The 19,255-nt window shown below is 36.4% G+C and overlaps 1 protein-coding gene across 1 annotated transcript in view; it reads left to right on the top strand.

Annotated features, from left to right (window-relative positions):
- Positions 1-5,284: 5,284 nt before the first annotated feature.
- The window catches only part of LOC139729776 (uncharacterized), a gene marked incomplete at its 3' end in the record, with an annotated part of 92,632 nt that continues 78,661 nt past the window's right edge, over positions 5,285-19,255 (top strand). Inside the window, exon 1 of the mRNA XM_071640710.1 lies at positions 5,285-5,356. Coding sequence (XP_071496811.1) covers positions 5,285-5,356 — 72 coding nt within the window. The remainder of the gene's footprint in view (positions 5,357-19,255) is intronic.

The raw sequence follows: 19,255 nt of genomic DNA, 5'->3' as shown, positions 1-19,255 counted from the left end.
CTTTTTCATTCTATCTATCTCTCCTCTTTGGTTTACACTCTTAACCACATTACATTTACTTATCCCTTTCGATATGTATTCACGATTCATTATTTTCCTTTGTCTATTATTATGAACACATTCTTTTATTGCTGTTTCATCTCATGTCACCTAAGTAGCTATGTAGGAAACAAAACTAGTGGTTCCTTTTCCAGCCGTGACTTTGTTATGGCAGTGCTCAATTTATTATGACAACTTAATTTCTTTTGGTCCCTCTCTGAATGTCTTCCTGTAGATATCACTAATTAGTCTATACCGACAGATGGACATTATGATCACACGACTGCGACGTCAACAATAAGAGTTAAATTCGCGTTCGTTTTAGGTGAAAAGAGCCTGAAGATGCGCATTGCCTTTAACCTATACGAGACGATACCTACATATTCATACCCGTTATATTCTTTAGGCAGAACCTGAACGTCATGACTACGTTAAACAGACAGGAATTCTACAAGACAGTTTTCTTGTCCATTTACAGTAGCCAAATCAGCGATGATTTAAATGGATGAATCGTTTCGTGTTTTTTTTCTGCAGTGTTCGGTGCCCTTGATAATTATGTCGCCTTTGAATTTCAGGAATTCTTGGTAAAAGCCTTGACATACGTCGATCAAGAGACTTTGAGCAAAGGGTTCGTTATGTTTGTTTACCGGAAGTGATTCACTCAATTCATTCGCACAATAGCAACACATGGGGGAAAGTGAGTAAACGGAAACACAAAAACACACACAGAGTCATACAACACATACACAGTGTCACGCATGGACGTTTTGATACTACAAAGGCTGCTTATCTGGGCTGACATCGTTATAATATTATGTGCACATTCAAGGAAAAAGTAACCTTAGTGAATTGAGGAAATGCAGCAATGTAAGTCGAACACATCACTTAAGTTTTAGGAAAATCGCACTATCGGCCATCGCTGGATAAGAAGATTATTACAGCAAGAGAATATTAATCAGAGGGGTGAAGGTTGAGGTGTGAATTTTCTTCAATTTGTCTGATCTGTAATTTAAGAAACATGTCGGGAAAAAGGAACCGCGGGACTCGAACCTGCCATCTACTGCTTTCCGGGCAGCGACACTACCTTCAGGCTGTCCCTGGTTGCCGACAGTGACACGATGAACATGGAACAAATACCTTTGCTCCGAAATTCCGACATTGTTATGTTAAGTAGTCCAAAGCGGACAAGGCTTTAATGAAAGCAAGAGAATATTGATATTAATTAAAGATTATTACACTTTGCGACGTGCCATATGGAAAACAATTTAAAGAGCATATAGAGAAATTTCAACATTTAATTTTTCTTCCATAACGAAAGATCATTTCTTAGCAGGGGGTGTTGCCCTGAACATAATTATGTCAGTAACAAGTGGACAGAATGTGCCCATTTCATTTACAACAAAAGAAGGAAATATTGCAGAAGTTTCTTTATATTTTCTTCATAATTATTGTTTTCCATACCCGACGCCATGAACTGTAGACTTCTCATCCAGCGATGGCTGTATAGAAAATTAAAAGATCTATAACTTTTCAACGAATTGTACGGTTTTCCACAAACTTCGTGTTCAACTATTGATGTGTTCAATTGATATTGCTGCGTTCACTCAGTTCACTTGTATGTTAGGGTTCCATAACACGACAGAACAAGAGTACCTGAAATGGTTGAAGTATCAACATAATAGATTAGTTTTGCTGAAATTCTAGAACGGTATAGATGTTTACGTTACGATGTGTGACTTTATATATAATCTTTTCCGTTTCACTTGATTTTTTCCCGTTATGTTTCTTATGTTTGAAGGGGTATATATACTGAGTGCATTCCTAGCTGCAATTAAGGTTGAGCAACCCTGGGGCAAATCTGGGGATAAGTGGGTGGGGGTGTCCATAATCTTCGCGACGGAAGTGGATCTGCGTAAATGACATTCGACTGTCTAAGTAAATCTACAAGCTGATATATAATCTCTTTCCCATCACTTTTTTTTCTAGGCTCTCTGGAAATTAAGTCACTATACCTTTTACTAAACTTCCTAGATTTGTGTAATAGGGCCTTGCAAAGAACCGGATGCCATTCAAGCTCAGAGCCTCAAAATCCTTCACCTTCGTTATTATGCTGTCATTCATCCGGAGGTCGCAATCACGCGAACTTCCATTCTTGTTTTCTTTTCTCTTACACTTTTACCCCTATAGGGAGAGCCGACAATTAGCGAAATTTGTCATTAATTATCAGCTGCTTTCAACCCTTAAGGACACCTCATTATTTTGTGAACTCCAGTCGTTGTTATCTGACGAGATTAACAGTAAAGGTTGCAGAGTTATGAAGTATCAGTGACACAAACCAACTGTCAGCGTTTGTCCGATGAGGTAAAGCAACATCCATAACACGAAAAAAATGCGGCGACTGCAAAACAACAACAAACAAACAAACAAACAAACAAACAAACAACAAGAAACATAAATCATGTGGCAGAAAATTGACAGATTTATTGCAAAGATTTTAATATTTGTGTTGTTTTGGTTTATAGGTTTATTTCTGCATACAAACAAATTTAGATTCAAACTCAAATTCCAGGCAATAGTATTAGACAAAAAACACATACAAAACATACACATAAAATAAAAAAGTATACAGTGAACTTTTTTTCAGTAAATAATAGAAATAACTGAGATCGCCAGAGTGAGTGGTTAGGCTCGAAATGACTGGGCCTCATAGTACATTAAAACAAACAAACAAAAACATTCGTTGACATTAACACTGTTGGGGAAAATAGACTGATTAACTGGATGTAGTGCGTAATACATATTTATAAGTCATGATATACGCAAATAAGAAAAATTGGACCTCGAGAGATTTTGTAGCATGCTGTAACAATCACTGAAAATCTTTATCAAGTTCCAGAATTCATCAAACCAAATGTTTACAATGACATGAGAGCTGGGTAAATGACAATTTCTTATCATATCACATGCAGCGTTGAGGTCATATTTGTAGCAAAGTGATGACTAATTTGTCAGCTATATCTAGTTCGGATGTGTTTTTTATGCATCAGCAGTTTATCAGCAATATATTTCACATGACTTTGTCCACTATATGATGCTATATGAACTTGTTGATTCTGTTAACATGGCTCCAAAAACGATGTTCTAATATCAATTGTGATTCAAAAGGACGAGACTTGGTATTCTCGATAAATAGGAACATTGAGACAATAAACCTGATACGACCACTAATGAAAGTCACCAAAATAATCGCTGTGATCATGTGACTGACTTTCTCCATGTCGAATTCCCATTCATTTCCAATTCGATATACTCTATTCCATCCGGGGAAAATCAATGCATAATACAAAGTACAAATTTGACAATTCATATTATTTAACAATATGTAAGAAGTACAAGTCATAAAATATTATGCATATGTACTAATGATTATAAAATGATAAAACAATGCACACTTTGTAATGGTGACAAAAATTGAATATAGCGATGGGAAATAGTGATCTACCAAAAAGCACCTTCTGGCATTTGATGTTTTTTGTTTTCGATAAAAGAACGAAAAAACTGTTGATTCTTTTTTAATGTGCCAATTTCTCATCGTCTCGTTGAAAATAAAAAAGATAAAGAAATTACAATTATTGTTCAGGTTAAAGTTTAAGTTAGCATAAAATGCATGAGATAAAATCGAACAAAACTTTGACGTGGTATAAGAATGTTATGGAATCATAGAGTTTGACAAGTTTAATGAAACAGTAAAGTAGTTGCAACCATTGCACAATAAGACGTGAACTTGGTTAGTTGACGGTTATTGCGTCATAAAGCATCGTATTAACCAAAACATGGTGTTCATTGTAATAATTGTTGCTGTTTGAAGGCCAGTGACCACGATGTTAGGTAATGGTGGCATCATCTGATTTTGTATGAGTTAAAAATACAAAGATCCATTCTTGTATAATATATATAATATATGCTGCAATCAAGGAATCTCAAGTACCTTGAACTACATTGTTGCTTTATACAAGTAGGCCTACATGTATTTCAGATTGTATAGGAAGTGTATCAGTTGATTGTAACACGATACAAGTGACTATCATTTGGAAGTTCAATTAATGTATGTCTATGTTGATCTTCTTTTTTTCATGTAGATTCTGAACCAAGAGGTAGCGGAACGTCCACCGCCTCCAACAATTAGGCTCTAAAGCCGCCAGGAGTCACTGTTGGCAGTAGAGCAGAGACCATTATAACGGACGACCAACAGGTGCCAAAAGTATCGCGGGATTGTTTAGAAGTCGGAAACTGATCACATCCATCGTCAGCGTTCTGATATAAGCTTGAATGTTGTGACAATCCAGGAAAGATACATTTATTTATACATCGCTTGGTAATTTCAAAAACATCATAGCGAGAGAAAGAGAGAGAGAGAGAGTAGGAGAGAGAACTCATCGTCTTAAAAAAGGGAACTCCGTAAGACGACGGGACAGCACAGAACAAATTCCCGCCATTGGCTTGAAGTCATCGCTATATCACCTGCGAGTTGGCACGGTTACATGACAACGCGCAGCTTGTGTCAGCTCTTGATCTTCTGGCCGGTCGGAGTGTGTGTATCACCCCTCTCCTATTTCTGACTCCCCGTGAGTGAAGCTCTGCATGTGCACCATCATCCCTCGACAATTTTCTATGCTCACCTTCAACAGCGCCTCTCCAGTCGACGGCAGAGCCAAGGCATGGAAAGTTCTCATGACAATACCAAAGCAAATAGATCCCGATGATTCAGAAGGGAGAACACCGACGAGTCTTTGACAACATACAACAGCACCACCTTCGTTTCTTTGACATAACCTCAAAAAACGTAGTGAGGTCGATTCTAGGGCTCCTTCGCAATCCTTGATTAATTCTTCTTCTTGGAGGCATACTGTGCGTGTGCAATAATCACGGTTAGTGGAACCTATTAATCCAACCTTTTTATCTGCATATTATCACACTTCTGCACGTGGTTACCTCATATTTGAAGGCCCTTCTGGCGCCATCTCCACAAGCGAAAAAAGACACTGCGGTTAAACGTTCACAACATAATCTTACAACAAGCTTTGTCGATGTTGTTGTCGTTATTGCTGCTGCGGCTGTTTCAACTGGAAGGTCAATACAAGAGGCTGGACATAACACTGTAAGTGATCTTTACAACGTGTCGCCTTGAGCTTTGTGTTTGGAGGCTGAGGAGATCTGTTAATCCCAGGGATTATTACAAGCAGCGATGACGCACCGTGTAGCCATGCAGAAGGTGACGAAGAAACTCCGCCGAATGACGGCCCCAGCCTCCATTCAGGTAAGGGTCGAGGCGTTTCAGACCAGTTTGTTTTATTTATCCACTTGTACAAATTACAAGAAAACAAAGTAATGGATAATTGATAATCTAACTACATATATATGATGAAATCTGTGATTACAAAAACTGTTCATAACATAGACAAACAGGTACAAGAAAGTAATAACATATCATACGTGTAAACAGTTACATACACAATCAGGTACAAGCAAGAAGTTTATAATATACAAGAGACCGTCATGTGCTTTACTGGAATTGCAGCCTCGGAGCGACATGGTATATAAGAAAATTGCAAAACTTTAGTTTGAACTGAATGAGCAATGACAGAAACAAAAATCTTAAACCTATGCAGACTCATTGTGGCGCATCAAGTTTAAAGGCATCATTTACCATTTGCAGATGTAACAAAAACCAAGCTTAAGTGCTTCACGTTCTAACATGTGAGTTTAGGGATAGAAACAACCAGTGTAAAAAAGCTCATCAGTATAATCAATGTTAAGTGTCGTTAGATATACAAAATGTGAATAATAATTATGATAAATTTGTGTATAGACTAAACAGTCTACAGTTATGTTTCGTGAGAAAAATAATTGTATCTCCTTATATTTTAGACTTTATTGCAGAAGTTTTATATGGTATATAGGATGTTTTGTGATACAACTGACCTACACATATGCATCAAATGTGATAACTCGAACATTTTTAAATCACTGCTCTCAATGGTAAACAATACCTTTAACATAGGTCTATACGGAGACACATGCGAGGGGCAAAGAACGGTTACAGCTCGTTATTCCGAAGGTTCATTATTCCGAAGGCTCTTTAGTCCGAAGATTCGTTATTCCGAAGATTCGTTATTCCGAATTTCATTTTCGGATTAACGAATCTCCGGAATAACGAACCTTCGGAATAACGTCACAAATGTTCGGATTAACGAACCCTTTTCATTTTCGGATTAACGAACCTCTAGGTATAGGGAATTTGTGTGTTTCGGATTAACGAACCTTCGGAATAACGAACCTTCGGAATAGTGAACCTTCGGAATAACGAACAGCACCCAAAAGGGTTTACCTGAAAAAAGAGAGGAGGAAGAGGAGAGATATCAGCAGTGATTATAATGACCCAGTTTGGAGCTGTTAGTCTAATTGCATACAACATAAATGTTACCTAGGAATTCTTCTTTTTTTTTTAGCCTACATTATATCAATGTGACTAATAAAGTGGGCAACAACAGTAAAAAAAAATGTTACTGAGATATAGTCACACTGCAAACTTTCTGCTCATCCAGATATCCACATCCAAACCATCATTTCGGATTTATGTCTTATCATTTTCACTTGTAATATCACTGATACAATTATCACGATCCGTACTGACCGAGCGAAAGTCTCTGCACATATTGGATTGGTTTCAACATTTATCTCGAGAGATCAGTGTAAACGTACAGGAATATTTCAGGTTATTATTAATAGTTTCATTCATTTGGAAATGGACATTAACCGCACAAAGTTAATCATTCTACCTGACAAACATCTGCACGTCAGATATCCACAGCTCTGTGTCTCATCTATACTTATACATCAATGACTGTGTGTATCTCTTGACGTATGCATGATATTATCATGATTATACTTTTTATATATGCATAATATGTTTGAATGTAGGATATTCACAAGTAAAATTATGTGTAATAATGCGCATATCTATATCACTATCTATCAAAAGTCGGTCATCTACTTGGTATCTATCTACCTCTGTATCTATCACATACGATTATGATATTTCCGAGCGATGATAAAAATACACACAGACGTGCAAGGATTTGAAGTGTTTCAGGTATAGCTCATAATGCGAAACAACAACAACGACAAAAAAATTGCAACGATGACGTAAGATAGGTCGTATTAACAGGAAGTATTATACACGGTTACATCACTCTGTCTTACCTTGTGGTTAGATCCATGAGGGCGTGTTATAGTCACCGCAAGGTGAACTAAATAACGTTTGCCCTAACAGTTCTGTCACAACTGTCGGACATAGTCATAAAATAGGCATTTCACGGAAAGTGTCTCGAGCAAATGATATACCATGGAGCCGGTTACTAAGTCCATGAAGATACGAAGAGTCGTGTACCTAGGGCCATACGACTGGAGCTATCTCCATCATACAGGGATTGTCAAGGATATAACTCAGAGAAAAGTCAAAAAATCGTTACAAATTAATAACAGATAGAAGAAAATCTTCTAGATTTCTTTCATTCACATGAAAAATTGTGCATCGTTTTCATCATTTCACACATAGGTAATTCAGTTGGGAAAAGGAAGATGTGAAATAATCATTATCTTCAGAGACATATCTCCAAATTTGCATAATAAAATATATACGATATAAACCATTGTAACTACATGCAATCTATACTGCACCTGACTAAACAGCGCAAATACGTCACAGTACACACAAGCAGTCCTTACAGTTGAATATACAGATTTCTCTAAATCTTTGCAGCCAACATCATTTCATATTTTCAAAAGAGAAGTGGAAAAACATCTTGGCATCCCACGGTTTGTTTGTTTGGGTTTTTTTTTGACATATGGATAAACCCATACACAATAGAATTCCATTTACTCTAGATATAAGTTTATCTATGTAAGACCATCTTACGCTTCCCTCATCACATTACAATATTAGTTACATAATACGTACTTTTGCTGATCAACATCGTAACAGCACACTGCAAAAAGTAATATGTATATATATATATATATATATATGTCTTTATATATATATATATATATATATATCTTTATATATATATATATATATCTTTATATATATATATATATATATATATATATATATATAAATATATATATTCAATGATACTGCACTCGTCACATGACAAGAAATATTTTCAAGATGTCATTTAGATTTTCTTATTTTCTTTGTTTTTTAGCAGATTAAACCCTAAATATCTCATACAGATATCTCAAATTTAATAAAGATGGATACAGTTGTTTTGCATACATGTAATATATATATATATACTTTTTTATATTCGATATATTTAAACCACCTCAATACAAGTAATTTCTGCAGAGAAAACTATAGACACTGCTCGATTAAGCAAATCCTCAGATAATGATCTTACATGGACTACATTCCAGAGAACAAACGACTTGATACTGTTAGTCTTCCCAGCATCCTTGAATATCTCAGGAAGATCTTCGTTGAAGTGCGGGAAAAATTTCTTCGTCAGCTCGTCGGTGAACAAATCATCTTGCGTGCCAAACTCACATTTGAATTGCGGATGACGGAGAGCCATTAAACTGTTCCAGAACGAACGACAATGAAATGAATGAAAAGTTGGCAACTCTTGATGCTATTGATCAACCCGACAAAAAGAGCGGAAACGGGTAGAAATGTATGCCGTAACAAAACAAATACTAATAGGCGTGAGCAGTTTTCCTCCATTCGTTCTCCGCAGATGTATCATTTGACTACAGAATGAACGGAGTGAGGTGAAGGATATTAGTTAACACTTTGGAAACCAGTGCTCGCTTTAATAGATTACAAGGATATTCGATACCTTTATTACCTTAGTGATTATTCCACATTGAACTTTCGCAGTGGGTATATTAATGGATTAAACCTGCCACTGGAAAATATGGAGTTTGTTGCAAATTCGTCTCTGAAGCGCGCGATTTTGAGAAGACAGTGGAACTTCTTCGACAAGGTATAAAGTATTTTGTACTTTATTCATCGATTTCTATCAGATGTATCCATGTCTTGTCAAACAAAATCGTGCAAACCACTTTTACATTCGTAAATTGTAACATTTGCCTGCTTACCTACAGACGATTAATTCGTGGTCACTGAATCGTTTGCTTCTGTTGTGTCTTAGAAAGAAAGATTTTTGTTAGCATTTCTAGATAGATGCATGTGTCACATGCTAGGATTGTATCATTCGTGAATTATCAAACTCGTATGTTACAGGTTTGCAGGACGTTGACGAAACAGATAGTCGTTTATTTCAACATGATGATGACTTTAGCATGAGTTGACAAGAGCTAGTTATTAAAACATTCCAATTATACAAATTATTTTCATTATCAGTTTGTTCACGCTGTCGTATTATCATTAGAAGTACAACCGTCATTTTGTATTATGATACCTTCATAAGAATATTGGAAAAGACTTGTCGTGTTTCCATTTTTCTAGCAAATCGCAAATTTGATATGGATTTTACAAAGAAGACAACATTACCTTGCTTGACGAAGAACGAGATTCATCTACTCTGATCATGATAACAACAATGATGATGATATGGTATGATGGAGATGAGATGATGATGATGATGATTTTCATTTTACTTCCTCTGCTAGATTTTCTTTTGAGGTCATCATCATCATCATCATCGTCATCAGCATTATCTTTCATGTCTATTGAAACCATTATCATTGTTATTATTACGTGGCTTCAGATAGATTCTATGTGTTACCGCTGACAACATTTTGTCATTTAGTTTTAGGCCGGAAAACAAAGGTGATGATTTAGCCACATAAGATGATCTTTCTTAAAAATGCTTTAAGTAAAATTTTTAGTAAGATATGATCGTAGTGATAACTTTGTCTACAAATAGTTTACCTCACTTTTTACAAGAACTGAAGTTGTCTCTTTTCTATTAATCAATTCTACATTGGATGCCACAGCGTGAAATATTCCTTGTTTGATAAGGAAAGGCGTATGCTATCAGTCAAGTATACGAAGTTTTTTTTTCTTCCAAATACGATGTATTATGAGGAATCAGAACCAGGCTTAAAGGACAAGTTCACCTTCATATACATAAAGATTGAGAAAATGCAGCAATATTAGTAGAACACATCAGTGAAAGTTTGACGAAAATTGGACTATCCGTTCAAAAGTTACGAATATTTTAAGTATCTGCGCAGTCACTGCTGGAAGAGAAGACTACTGCAGTGTATGAATAACTTAGATGTCACATGCGTACAACAATATAAGGAAAATATAAAGAGAATTTCACAAAATTCCATCTGTTGAAAAAAGTATACATTCCCCTGACTCGTTACCGACAAATGTTATGGGTAATATTATTCCCCCTGCCTTTAGAAAGAGGCAAGTCAAGTGCTCTTTTATTATGCGAAAAAAGTGAAAATATGTTGAATTTTCTTTTACATTTTCTTTATACTGTTGTACGCATATGACTCACAAGCTGTAGTAGTCTCCTCATCCAGCGGTTCCAAGACAAAAATTTAAAAAATTCATAACTTTTGCATCGATTGTCCAATTTTCCTCAAACTTTCACTGATGTGTTCTACTAACATTGTTGCATTTTCTCAATCCTTATGTTTATGAAGGTGAACTTGTCCTTTAAGAACAGAACAACATTTGTTGATATCATCTCAATGACTACGGCTTGTGTCTTAAAGGTCCAGTTTACCTTTGGGAGCAGTGATTTAAAAATGTTCAAGATATCACATTTGATGCATATGTATAGGTCTGTTGTATCACAAAACATCCTACCATATAAAATCTTAGCAATAAAGCCTGAAACATAAGAAGATATCAGCATTTTTCTCAATAAACCATAACTGTAGACGGTTTAGTCTGCATGGAAGCATTTCTATCATAACTATTGTTCACATGTTGTGTATTCAACAATACTTAACATCGATTATACGGATTCAAATTTTTACAGTGGTTGTTTCTATCCGTAACTCACAATTTAGAACTATTTTAAAGCACTAATGCTGGGTTTTTGTTTTATCTGCAAATGGTAAATTGTGCCTTTAAATATGAATATAACTATGAAAAGTTAGGTGAATTGCGTGTATCGAGGCTTTCTGAGAGGAAACATATTACTAATGGGCATGTTTAGTAGGACGTTATAAGAAAATACATCTACAAAATGCTAAAACAAAGCGCAGGGTGGGATGCCCAGGGTATTAACATGGATAATTATACCTTGTGAAGTCATCTATACCTTCGTGTAATTGTTTCGTATATTTTTGTCTGATTGGCCAGGAGCCACTTTGTTATTAGATTGAGAGAGGTTCCACGCGGTTGCCTAAAATTGATCCATACCATTTATAGAATGTCGTTGGTACCTATTGTGTGTGTGCCAGTGTGAAACAATTGTGTTGCAAATTACACGTATAATAAGCTGATAACTAGCACCTTGTCAATAAGCCGTTCCGTTACATACGCCATATGCGAGTCCCTGGTTTATTCGTCTCCCCCCCCCCCCCCCCCCCCCGTTTCTAAAGTACGTGTACCTTATCATTATACCCCCGCCAAACGAAGTTTGAAGGGGGTATATAGGAATCAGCGGACGGTCGGGCGGTCGGGCGGTCGGGCGGTCGGTCCGTTGCAAATCTTGCGTCGCGAACTACTTCCTCAGTTTTCAACCGATTCCCATAAAACTTGGCACAGATGTGTGCCTTGGGTTGTAGATGTGCAAGACGTATTTTTTGACAGTACCCAAAAGTACGTTGCCATGGTAACGGCATGTTATGGGCAAAAATGGGTACAAATCTTGCGTCGCGAACTCCTCCCACAGTTTTTGATCAATTTTTATGAAATTAGGTACAGATGTTCATCTGAATATGTTAATGTGCAAGACACATATTTCCGCAGTGGCAAAAAGTGCGGTGCCATGGTAACGGCATGTTATTGGTAAAATATAGGGCAAAATGCTTCATGGCAAAACTGCTTCATCAGTGTTCTTCCAATTCTCATGGAATTCATATTGAATGTTTGTCTTAGGATATAGGTCAGCATGACACATTTCTTGACAGTGACAAAAAGTATGTTGCCATTTTGTGTTGCAAACTACTTCCTCAGTTTTTGCCCAATTTCCATGAAACTTGGTACAGATGTGTGCCTTTGGTTGTAGATGTGCAAGACGCATTTTTTGACAGTACCCGAAAGTACGTTGCCATGGTAACGGCATATTAATGGCAGAAGATCAAGGAAAGATCTTGCGGATTTAACTACTTCCTCAGTTTTTTGACCAAAGCTTATGAAATGTGGCACACACCTTGATCTTGGTGGGAAGATGTGGAAGACATATTTTTCGGACGTGTCGGAAGCTGCGTTGCCATGGTAACGGCATATAAATGGCAGAAGATCAATAAAAGATCTTGCGGATTGAACTACTTCCTCTGTATTCGACTGAAGCTAATGAAATGTGGCACACACATTGGTCTTGGTGGGAAGATGTGCAAGACATATTTTTTGGACGTGTCGGAAGCTGCGTTGCCATGGTAACGGCATATTAATGGCGGAAGATCAAGGAAAGATCTTGTGGATTGAACTACTTCCTCAGTTTTTGACAAAAGCTTATGAAATGTGGCACACACAATAGTCTTGGTGGGAAGATGTGCAAGACATATTTTTCGGACGTGTCGGAAGCTGCGTTGCCATGGTAACGGCATTTAAATGACAGAAGATCAAGGAAAGATCATTCCTTGGGTAAGACTGTCGTCACGGGGCGGGGGTATTAATCACCTTAAGTGATATTTCTAGTTTACGCACACACACACACACACACACACACACACATATATATATTTTTATATATATATATATATATATATATATATATATATATATATATATTTCATTTCCTGTCCCATCTTTCTTCCCACCTCCGACCATCTTTCGGTGAGGTCAATTTACTGTAACAGTTTTAGGTCATCTTCCTTCTGTATAGCCTCATTAATTACCTTTAGTGGCCAAATTCATCATTTTTTTCTCAGTCTCTATCAGACTTATGGGGTCTTTGTTGGTATCAACAGAGATTATAGTCATGTTTGGCAAATCAAACTTAAGTATCTGACAGATCATTTCCAGTGACGATCCTCATTTATAGATACTTATATTATTGCCATGGATTGTATTTGAAGACTTTTATCGCAAAATGTGTTAACTCTATTCATGTAAGTTTGAGATTAAAGCTGCTAAAAACATAGAAGATATAATATTATATGGTTTATATGTTTAATCATAATTTCAAAAATATTCCTTGTTATGTAGCAAGTGAGGTATCACTGGAAAAGCTGGAAAAAGCATAAATATGATGATGGACTTATCTTATAATGGTTACAAATGGTGCTCAATCCGTTCTGCTATCAAACTCTTCATTTACATTATACACATAAACACAGTGTTGCGTTGTGTTATTATCAACTGTCGATATTCGCCCTCATCTGTGGGTTACCTATGCCAGACGAGGGATACTAACTGCTTGTAGTAGTAGTAGTCGTTAGTATAGTGTCGATAGCCACCTTATAACAACGCATAGGTGCATATAGAAATTGTTTCGGCCTTTGAAATTCAAGTGCGGAATCATTAATGGCAATTGGGCGGTCATCAAAATGGTCGTGTGAGAGGCACAGATACACTCGACTGAGTGCTTCAAAACAAGGTGGACTCGTTTTCTTTTCTTCTCTTTTTCTTTCACTCTCGTTTCCCCCTTGATTGGAACATCCTTTTGACCCACGTTGACACCGTCCCTCCATCCAAATCCGTATTCATGCTCTCCGTTTTAAGGCCGTCGGTAATAGAGGTGTAATGTTTGCAATGCACGATGGCGGGGTGATCGTTTTTGAGGAATACCGATCTCATGCGCCTTGGCATAAATGTTTGACCCTGCCTTGGCTGCGGTGGCTTTGCGTTTACACCTGGCGTAGCCTTGTCTTCGCAGTCAGCAGTGATATAAATACTAGTATTAATATGTATACTAGTAACTCGCGACGACCCTCCGTCAGCAATTGTGTATGTGCATGGTTATGTCCTGATTAATAGAAATAGAGATATCTATAGTAAATCACTTGTAATAATGGGGTAATTAGTGAGGGATCGACTACAGAAAGGTGAGGGAAAGGGGAGGGGTGGACAGTCCATGAATATAGTTCGCCTACTGGGGAGAATAATATTAATGTATTTTCGCGCAAGCAAGTGGAAGATTACCACTCAGTATAGAATTTCCGTGACAAATATTTTCTTTTTCTGAATAGGCCTATTATTCAAATGATTCTAAATGATACAACACACACAAGCCTTTCATGTAAGCCTTGTACCCTATTCTCTTCCTATCCACAAGATAGTAATCAATTTCTCTCATTTTAAAAAGAAATCTTAAGATATCGATGAGCTATACACAAAGGGCTGGAGACATCCTCACTCTAGCCTTATTATTTCAACTTTGTTCCAACCTAAATGCAAACACACACGCACCCTCTGATATACACATACGTGCACAAAAACCGACACGCCCTCTTAACAGACTATCACATGGGCGTTCTCTTTTCGCTCATTTAAAAAAAAAAAAGATTTTCTTGGCATATTTTCATTGATTTCGAGGCCACACCACCCAATAGTCAAGTTTTGCATATGATGACGGTCTCCTGCAAGTTTATTTTCTTTTGTTCTTTGTTGGCATGGTGCGATGAATTTGTCATGATATTGTATAAAAAATGATATCATATAATTATGGACCGATTATGTTACACATCGTTAGCATATAGATACTTAATGCTTTATAATTATTTTCATTTACAGAAACCTCTTTGTCATGTCATTGCCATATTTGTGTTAATGTTTTTTTTTTCGAAAAAAACTGCAGAGATAAAATAAACAAGCAAACATGCAAACAAAATGCCCCTTGCTGTCCCGAAGACACAGAATGTTTTTACCTCAGGCCCAAACTTCATATCGGGACCCCAGACTTAACACCTGTATCTTCCCTCTACAAAGATTTACATACCATCCGGCTGGAACATTCCGTGTTACATTTTCATTCCCTGCTAGATATTTATAACATCACATAACATTACAGTGTACTAATGTCATGTGAAAGTTTGGGTGCTCTTTAAGAAACTGAAGATTTGGAACATCTCCAGGGATGCTTTTTGTGAAATATAATTCTGATTTCCTTCTTTCCTGTTCAAGGACACAACGATAAAGCCTGTGTGCAGAAAGGTCTAGACAAGAAATTGTTCAGAGGCAAGAACTTTCACAGTCGAATTTTACTAGTCCCACATGCGCATATGTTATGTGTGTTTAAGATACTCAGCAAGACATTGTTTTCCGTGCTGTGCATGTAATGCTATGTTTGTTTAAGATACTTACAGCAAGACATGGTTTTCCTTGCTGTGTAATGCTACTTGAACTGTGGCAGTCAAGGAAAACTCCAGGAATAGAAATATAGAGCCAAATTAATAAATTCAAAACGTTAAGAAAGTCCTAGAATGATTTGTTTGTTTGTTTGTTGCTGTTGTTGCTGTTGTTGTTGTTGTTGTTGTTGTTTTGTTTTTTTTTTTTTTTGGGGGGGGGTACTAAATTGTGTTTAAATTTGAATTTGTATCTCTTTCATGTGTCTGTACAGTATTTAAGTGTGTTTGCTGTTTTTAAGGCTTGGAGGGGTAACGTGCCAGAGAGATGGGGTTTTGACTTAGAAATCGATTCGCTATTACGCAATCAAGCCGCTTTTCAAACATTTACGTGTGTGTATTATTTTTAAGTCGTATAGTTCGCTTTTGTTTGTTTTTGTTTTTTATTTCATTTTGGAGACAGTTTGATAAGGGTCACCTTCCTCATATAGTTATGACTATGTCCGGGTGATTTCGCCAGGCGTGTAGCATGTGTTGTATCCGACTTGGTCATACATACACTCACACTACAGTTCCATTGCTGTGTGGTGAGCATCAGACTACTCAGCAGCAATATGTAATAAACACTCCAAGCTTGACACGAATTCATGACTCAAACCACACGTGATGACGATACCGAACGTTTTCCAAACAGTTTCGCTGATCCACCCTGAGTGCATAAGGCTCAGACAGAGAAGTTATAGGTTTCCAATCAGGGCTTAATTTACCGACTGGCCTGGGTTTTTGTTTCATGTTGTAGTCTCATGTGACTGTGATAAAAGTGTTTATCAATTTCGTTAAAAATGATACGTCTATATTTCGTCCAATGTGACTGTAAAGTTTGCATTGATACATTATATATGAGATCGCAGTGGAATTAGGTTACGAGCTCACCTTCAGCCAAAGAGTCCACCTCACTTTCGTCAGTGATATGCCATGATTTCGCTGCTTCCACTTCACAGCCAAGGACCCGCGTCACAGTTGACAATGACAATAGCATCCTTTAGTATTGAACGCATGGCCCATTCAGATCGAAAATTGACTTTGTCCTATAGGCCTATATTATAATAACAATGTTGGCTGGAGACACTTCTCCTGGTTGCCAAGCTATGACTGTCCCATCCATTGTACTGCTCTACTTTGGCGAAGAGAAGCAAGTGTATGACAATATCATCCAAATCTGAGTTATCAATGTTTTTCGATCGGACTCAACACGTTTTATACGTTGGATGCCAGATTTTGAAGAGTCTCATCCGACTGGAAGGTATCTGAGGCACGAAGGGAGAGCTTATTATGAGAGATACATGAACGACAAAACAATGCACCGGTGGTCACTGGAAATGCGATTCCATGCCGTTTTCAAAGTGACTTTATGAAACAGAGTAAATTTAAACAAATTGTTAATGGTGCAGGTTTCACTAGAAAGAATATGAAAGACGTTCTTGAATTCTAGAGTTCACTGGTTTTTGCGAAGCAATGATATTAGTAGTGACTACATAAACATATAATGGAGAAGATATTCGATGTCATCACCTCATGACTATCCAACACATCTAGAGGGATGGTTTAAAAGATTGCCCATATTCAAATCAACTGAGTAACAACAAAGTAATTTTGTAATATAACTGAATGAATGATCAGAATTTATATTTTGTTGTGTTAGGTTAAAATAGTTTTATCTTAATGTTTGTCAAGAAACAGCTTTAATGTATAACTATGTTTGTTTGTAAATGTATAATATTTATATATTTTTTTGCCATTGTCAATTGTGCCATAATGGTGCATTATATTGTTTTCTCTTGTACTTACCTGCCTGTGGGCAGGTAGTAAACCTAGAGATGGTTTATGCATAATTTGATTTGTAATAAAGTATGTTTTATATATATATATATATATATATATATATATATATATATATATATATACATGTATATATATATATGTATATATGAATAAATAAATATATAAATATATAAATAAATAAATAAATAAATAAACAAATATATATATATATATATATATATGTATATATATATAGTATTCAGTTACTTCATTTTGGTAAAATAGGAACTAATTCTTCGCAGTCACAGGATACGATATAGCACTTCTGAAGACAGCAACATGATGTATTTAACAGTCACATTGTTTTGCATCCCATATAAAAATATCATTATAGATTCAAATATAAAAAGACCAAGTATAATGAAATAATTCCCTCAAACAACAGGAATGATGGCAATAATATCAACACATCAGTGACAACGACGACGTAGAATAATAAGAAAATAATTTTGATGATAGTTATGATAAAAATGAGAAGAAGAAGAAGATAAACAGAAGAAACAGAAGAAGGAAAAGTAAGGTTGGAGGAGGAAGAGGGGAAATATCATATTTCTGATCGATGTGGTTGTCATGACTACCTTGTGCTCAGACAAATCAAAACCACTGAATCCATGAAATCGTAAAATATGATTATGGTCAATCAGTTACATATTTTCAGAAAAAAATTGAACCCCGCAAACTATGCCTAAAAAGCCCTTTGAGAAATATATGATATTTGACTGTGCTGTATGATATGGAAAGTAATGTTGCAAGACAGGAAAAGATAAAGAGAGACAGAGAGAAGGGGGGGGGGTAGGGAGAGAGGGATATTAAACATGCAACTGGGCGTATGCATTGCCCATCAGAAATCAGTTTGAAATCATTTTGCACACCCTGTTTACACATTAAAGAAGGAGGATATGGTTGAAGCTACCTGGGATGGTTCCTGTAGCCACAATCATTATTTACCGGTAGGGGGAGTCACCAAACCACACCGACCCGCTGAAATCTGAATCAGAAACCGCAGCCACTTGTGTCTGACATGTATCGATTATATCCGAGCCCTCTCTTTTTTTTTTTCTGATATGAAGTGACTGCTCATGGAACAGGTTGCTGCTCTGCACTAATCTTTGCTCCTTTCTACTGAAGTCAGCGCTGTAGGCACTTGTGTGTTTTCTATCCCTACAAAATGTATATATGTGGCCCTTTTGCAGTGATGTATAAAAGAACTATTTTCCTAGGCCTCTCTTCTCTCTCTCTCTCTCTCTCTCTCTCCCTCTATAATATCTTCGATTCCTCTTTCATCTCTCCCTCTCTTTCCGTCCCTTTAAAAAAAAATTCCTATGTCGCTAGTATTGATTTTTATCTATATGTTTTGATTTTATTTTTCATCGTGTTTTGTGTATCTCTATTTCTACATTATTTTATACCAATGTCTCTATCTGAGTCTATATACATAATATACATTTGTGCGTACCCCTGAAGAAGACGCGTGACGCGCTGATAAATTGGGTGCAGCCATTCAAAGTTGTTGGATGATAATGCATTATAATATATGTATTATATATATATATATATATATATATATTGAATCAAGAGAGGGAAAACTGACCAGAAACAAATAATAGTAAATAGTGAGAACTTTGAGCAAAGAAAATGGGTTTTCATCGGGATTCGAATCCGAGACATCCGGACTCCGAATCCCGATGAAAACCCATTTTCTTTGCTCAAAGTTCTCACTATATATATATATATATATATATATATATATATATGTATGTGTATGAATATATACACACACATATATATATATATATATAACTATATATACATATACATATATATATATATATGTATATACATTCTATATGATATTGGCTTTCATAGAACGCTGTGTAAATTACAA

The sequence above is a fragment of the Diadema antillarum genome, unplaced genomic scaffold (genome assembly GCF_040938485.1).
Source record: "Diadema antillarum isolate AM-2024a unplaced genomic scaffold, OU_Dant_1.0 seq00000263_RagTag, whole genome shotgun sequence".
NCBI classification, from domain to species: Eukaryota; Metazoa; Echinodermata; class Echinoidea; order Diadematoida; family Diadematidae; genus Diadema; species Diadema antillarum.
The sequence above is the reverse complement of the archived record's forward strand: the minus strand, read 5'-3'. Positions and strand labels throughout refer to the sequence as shown.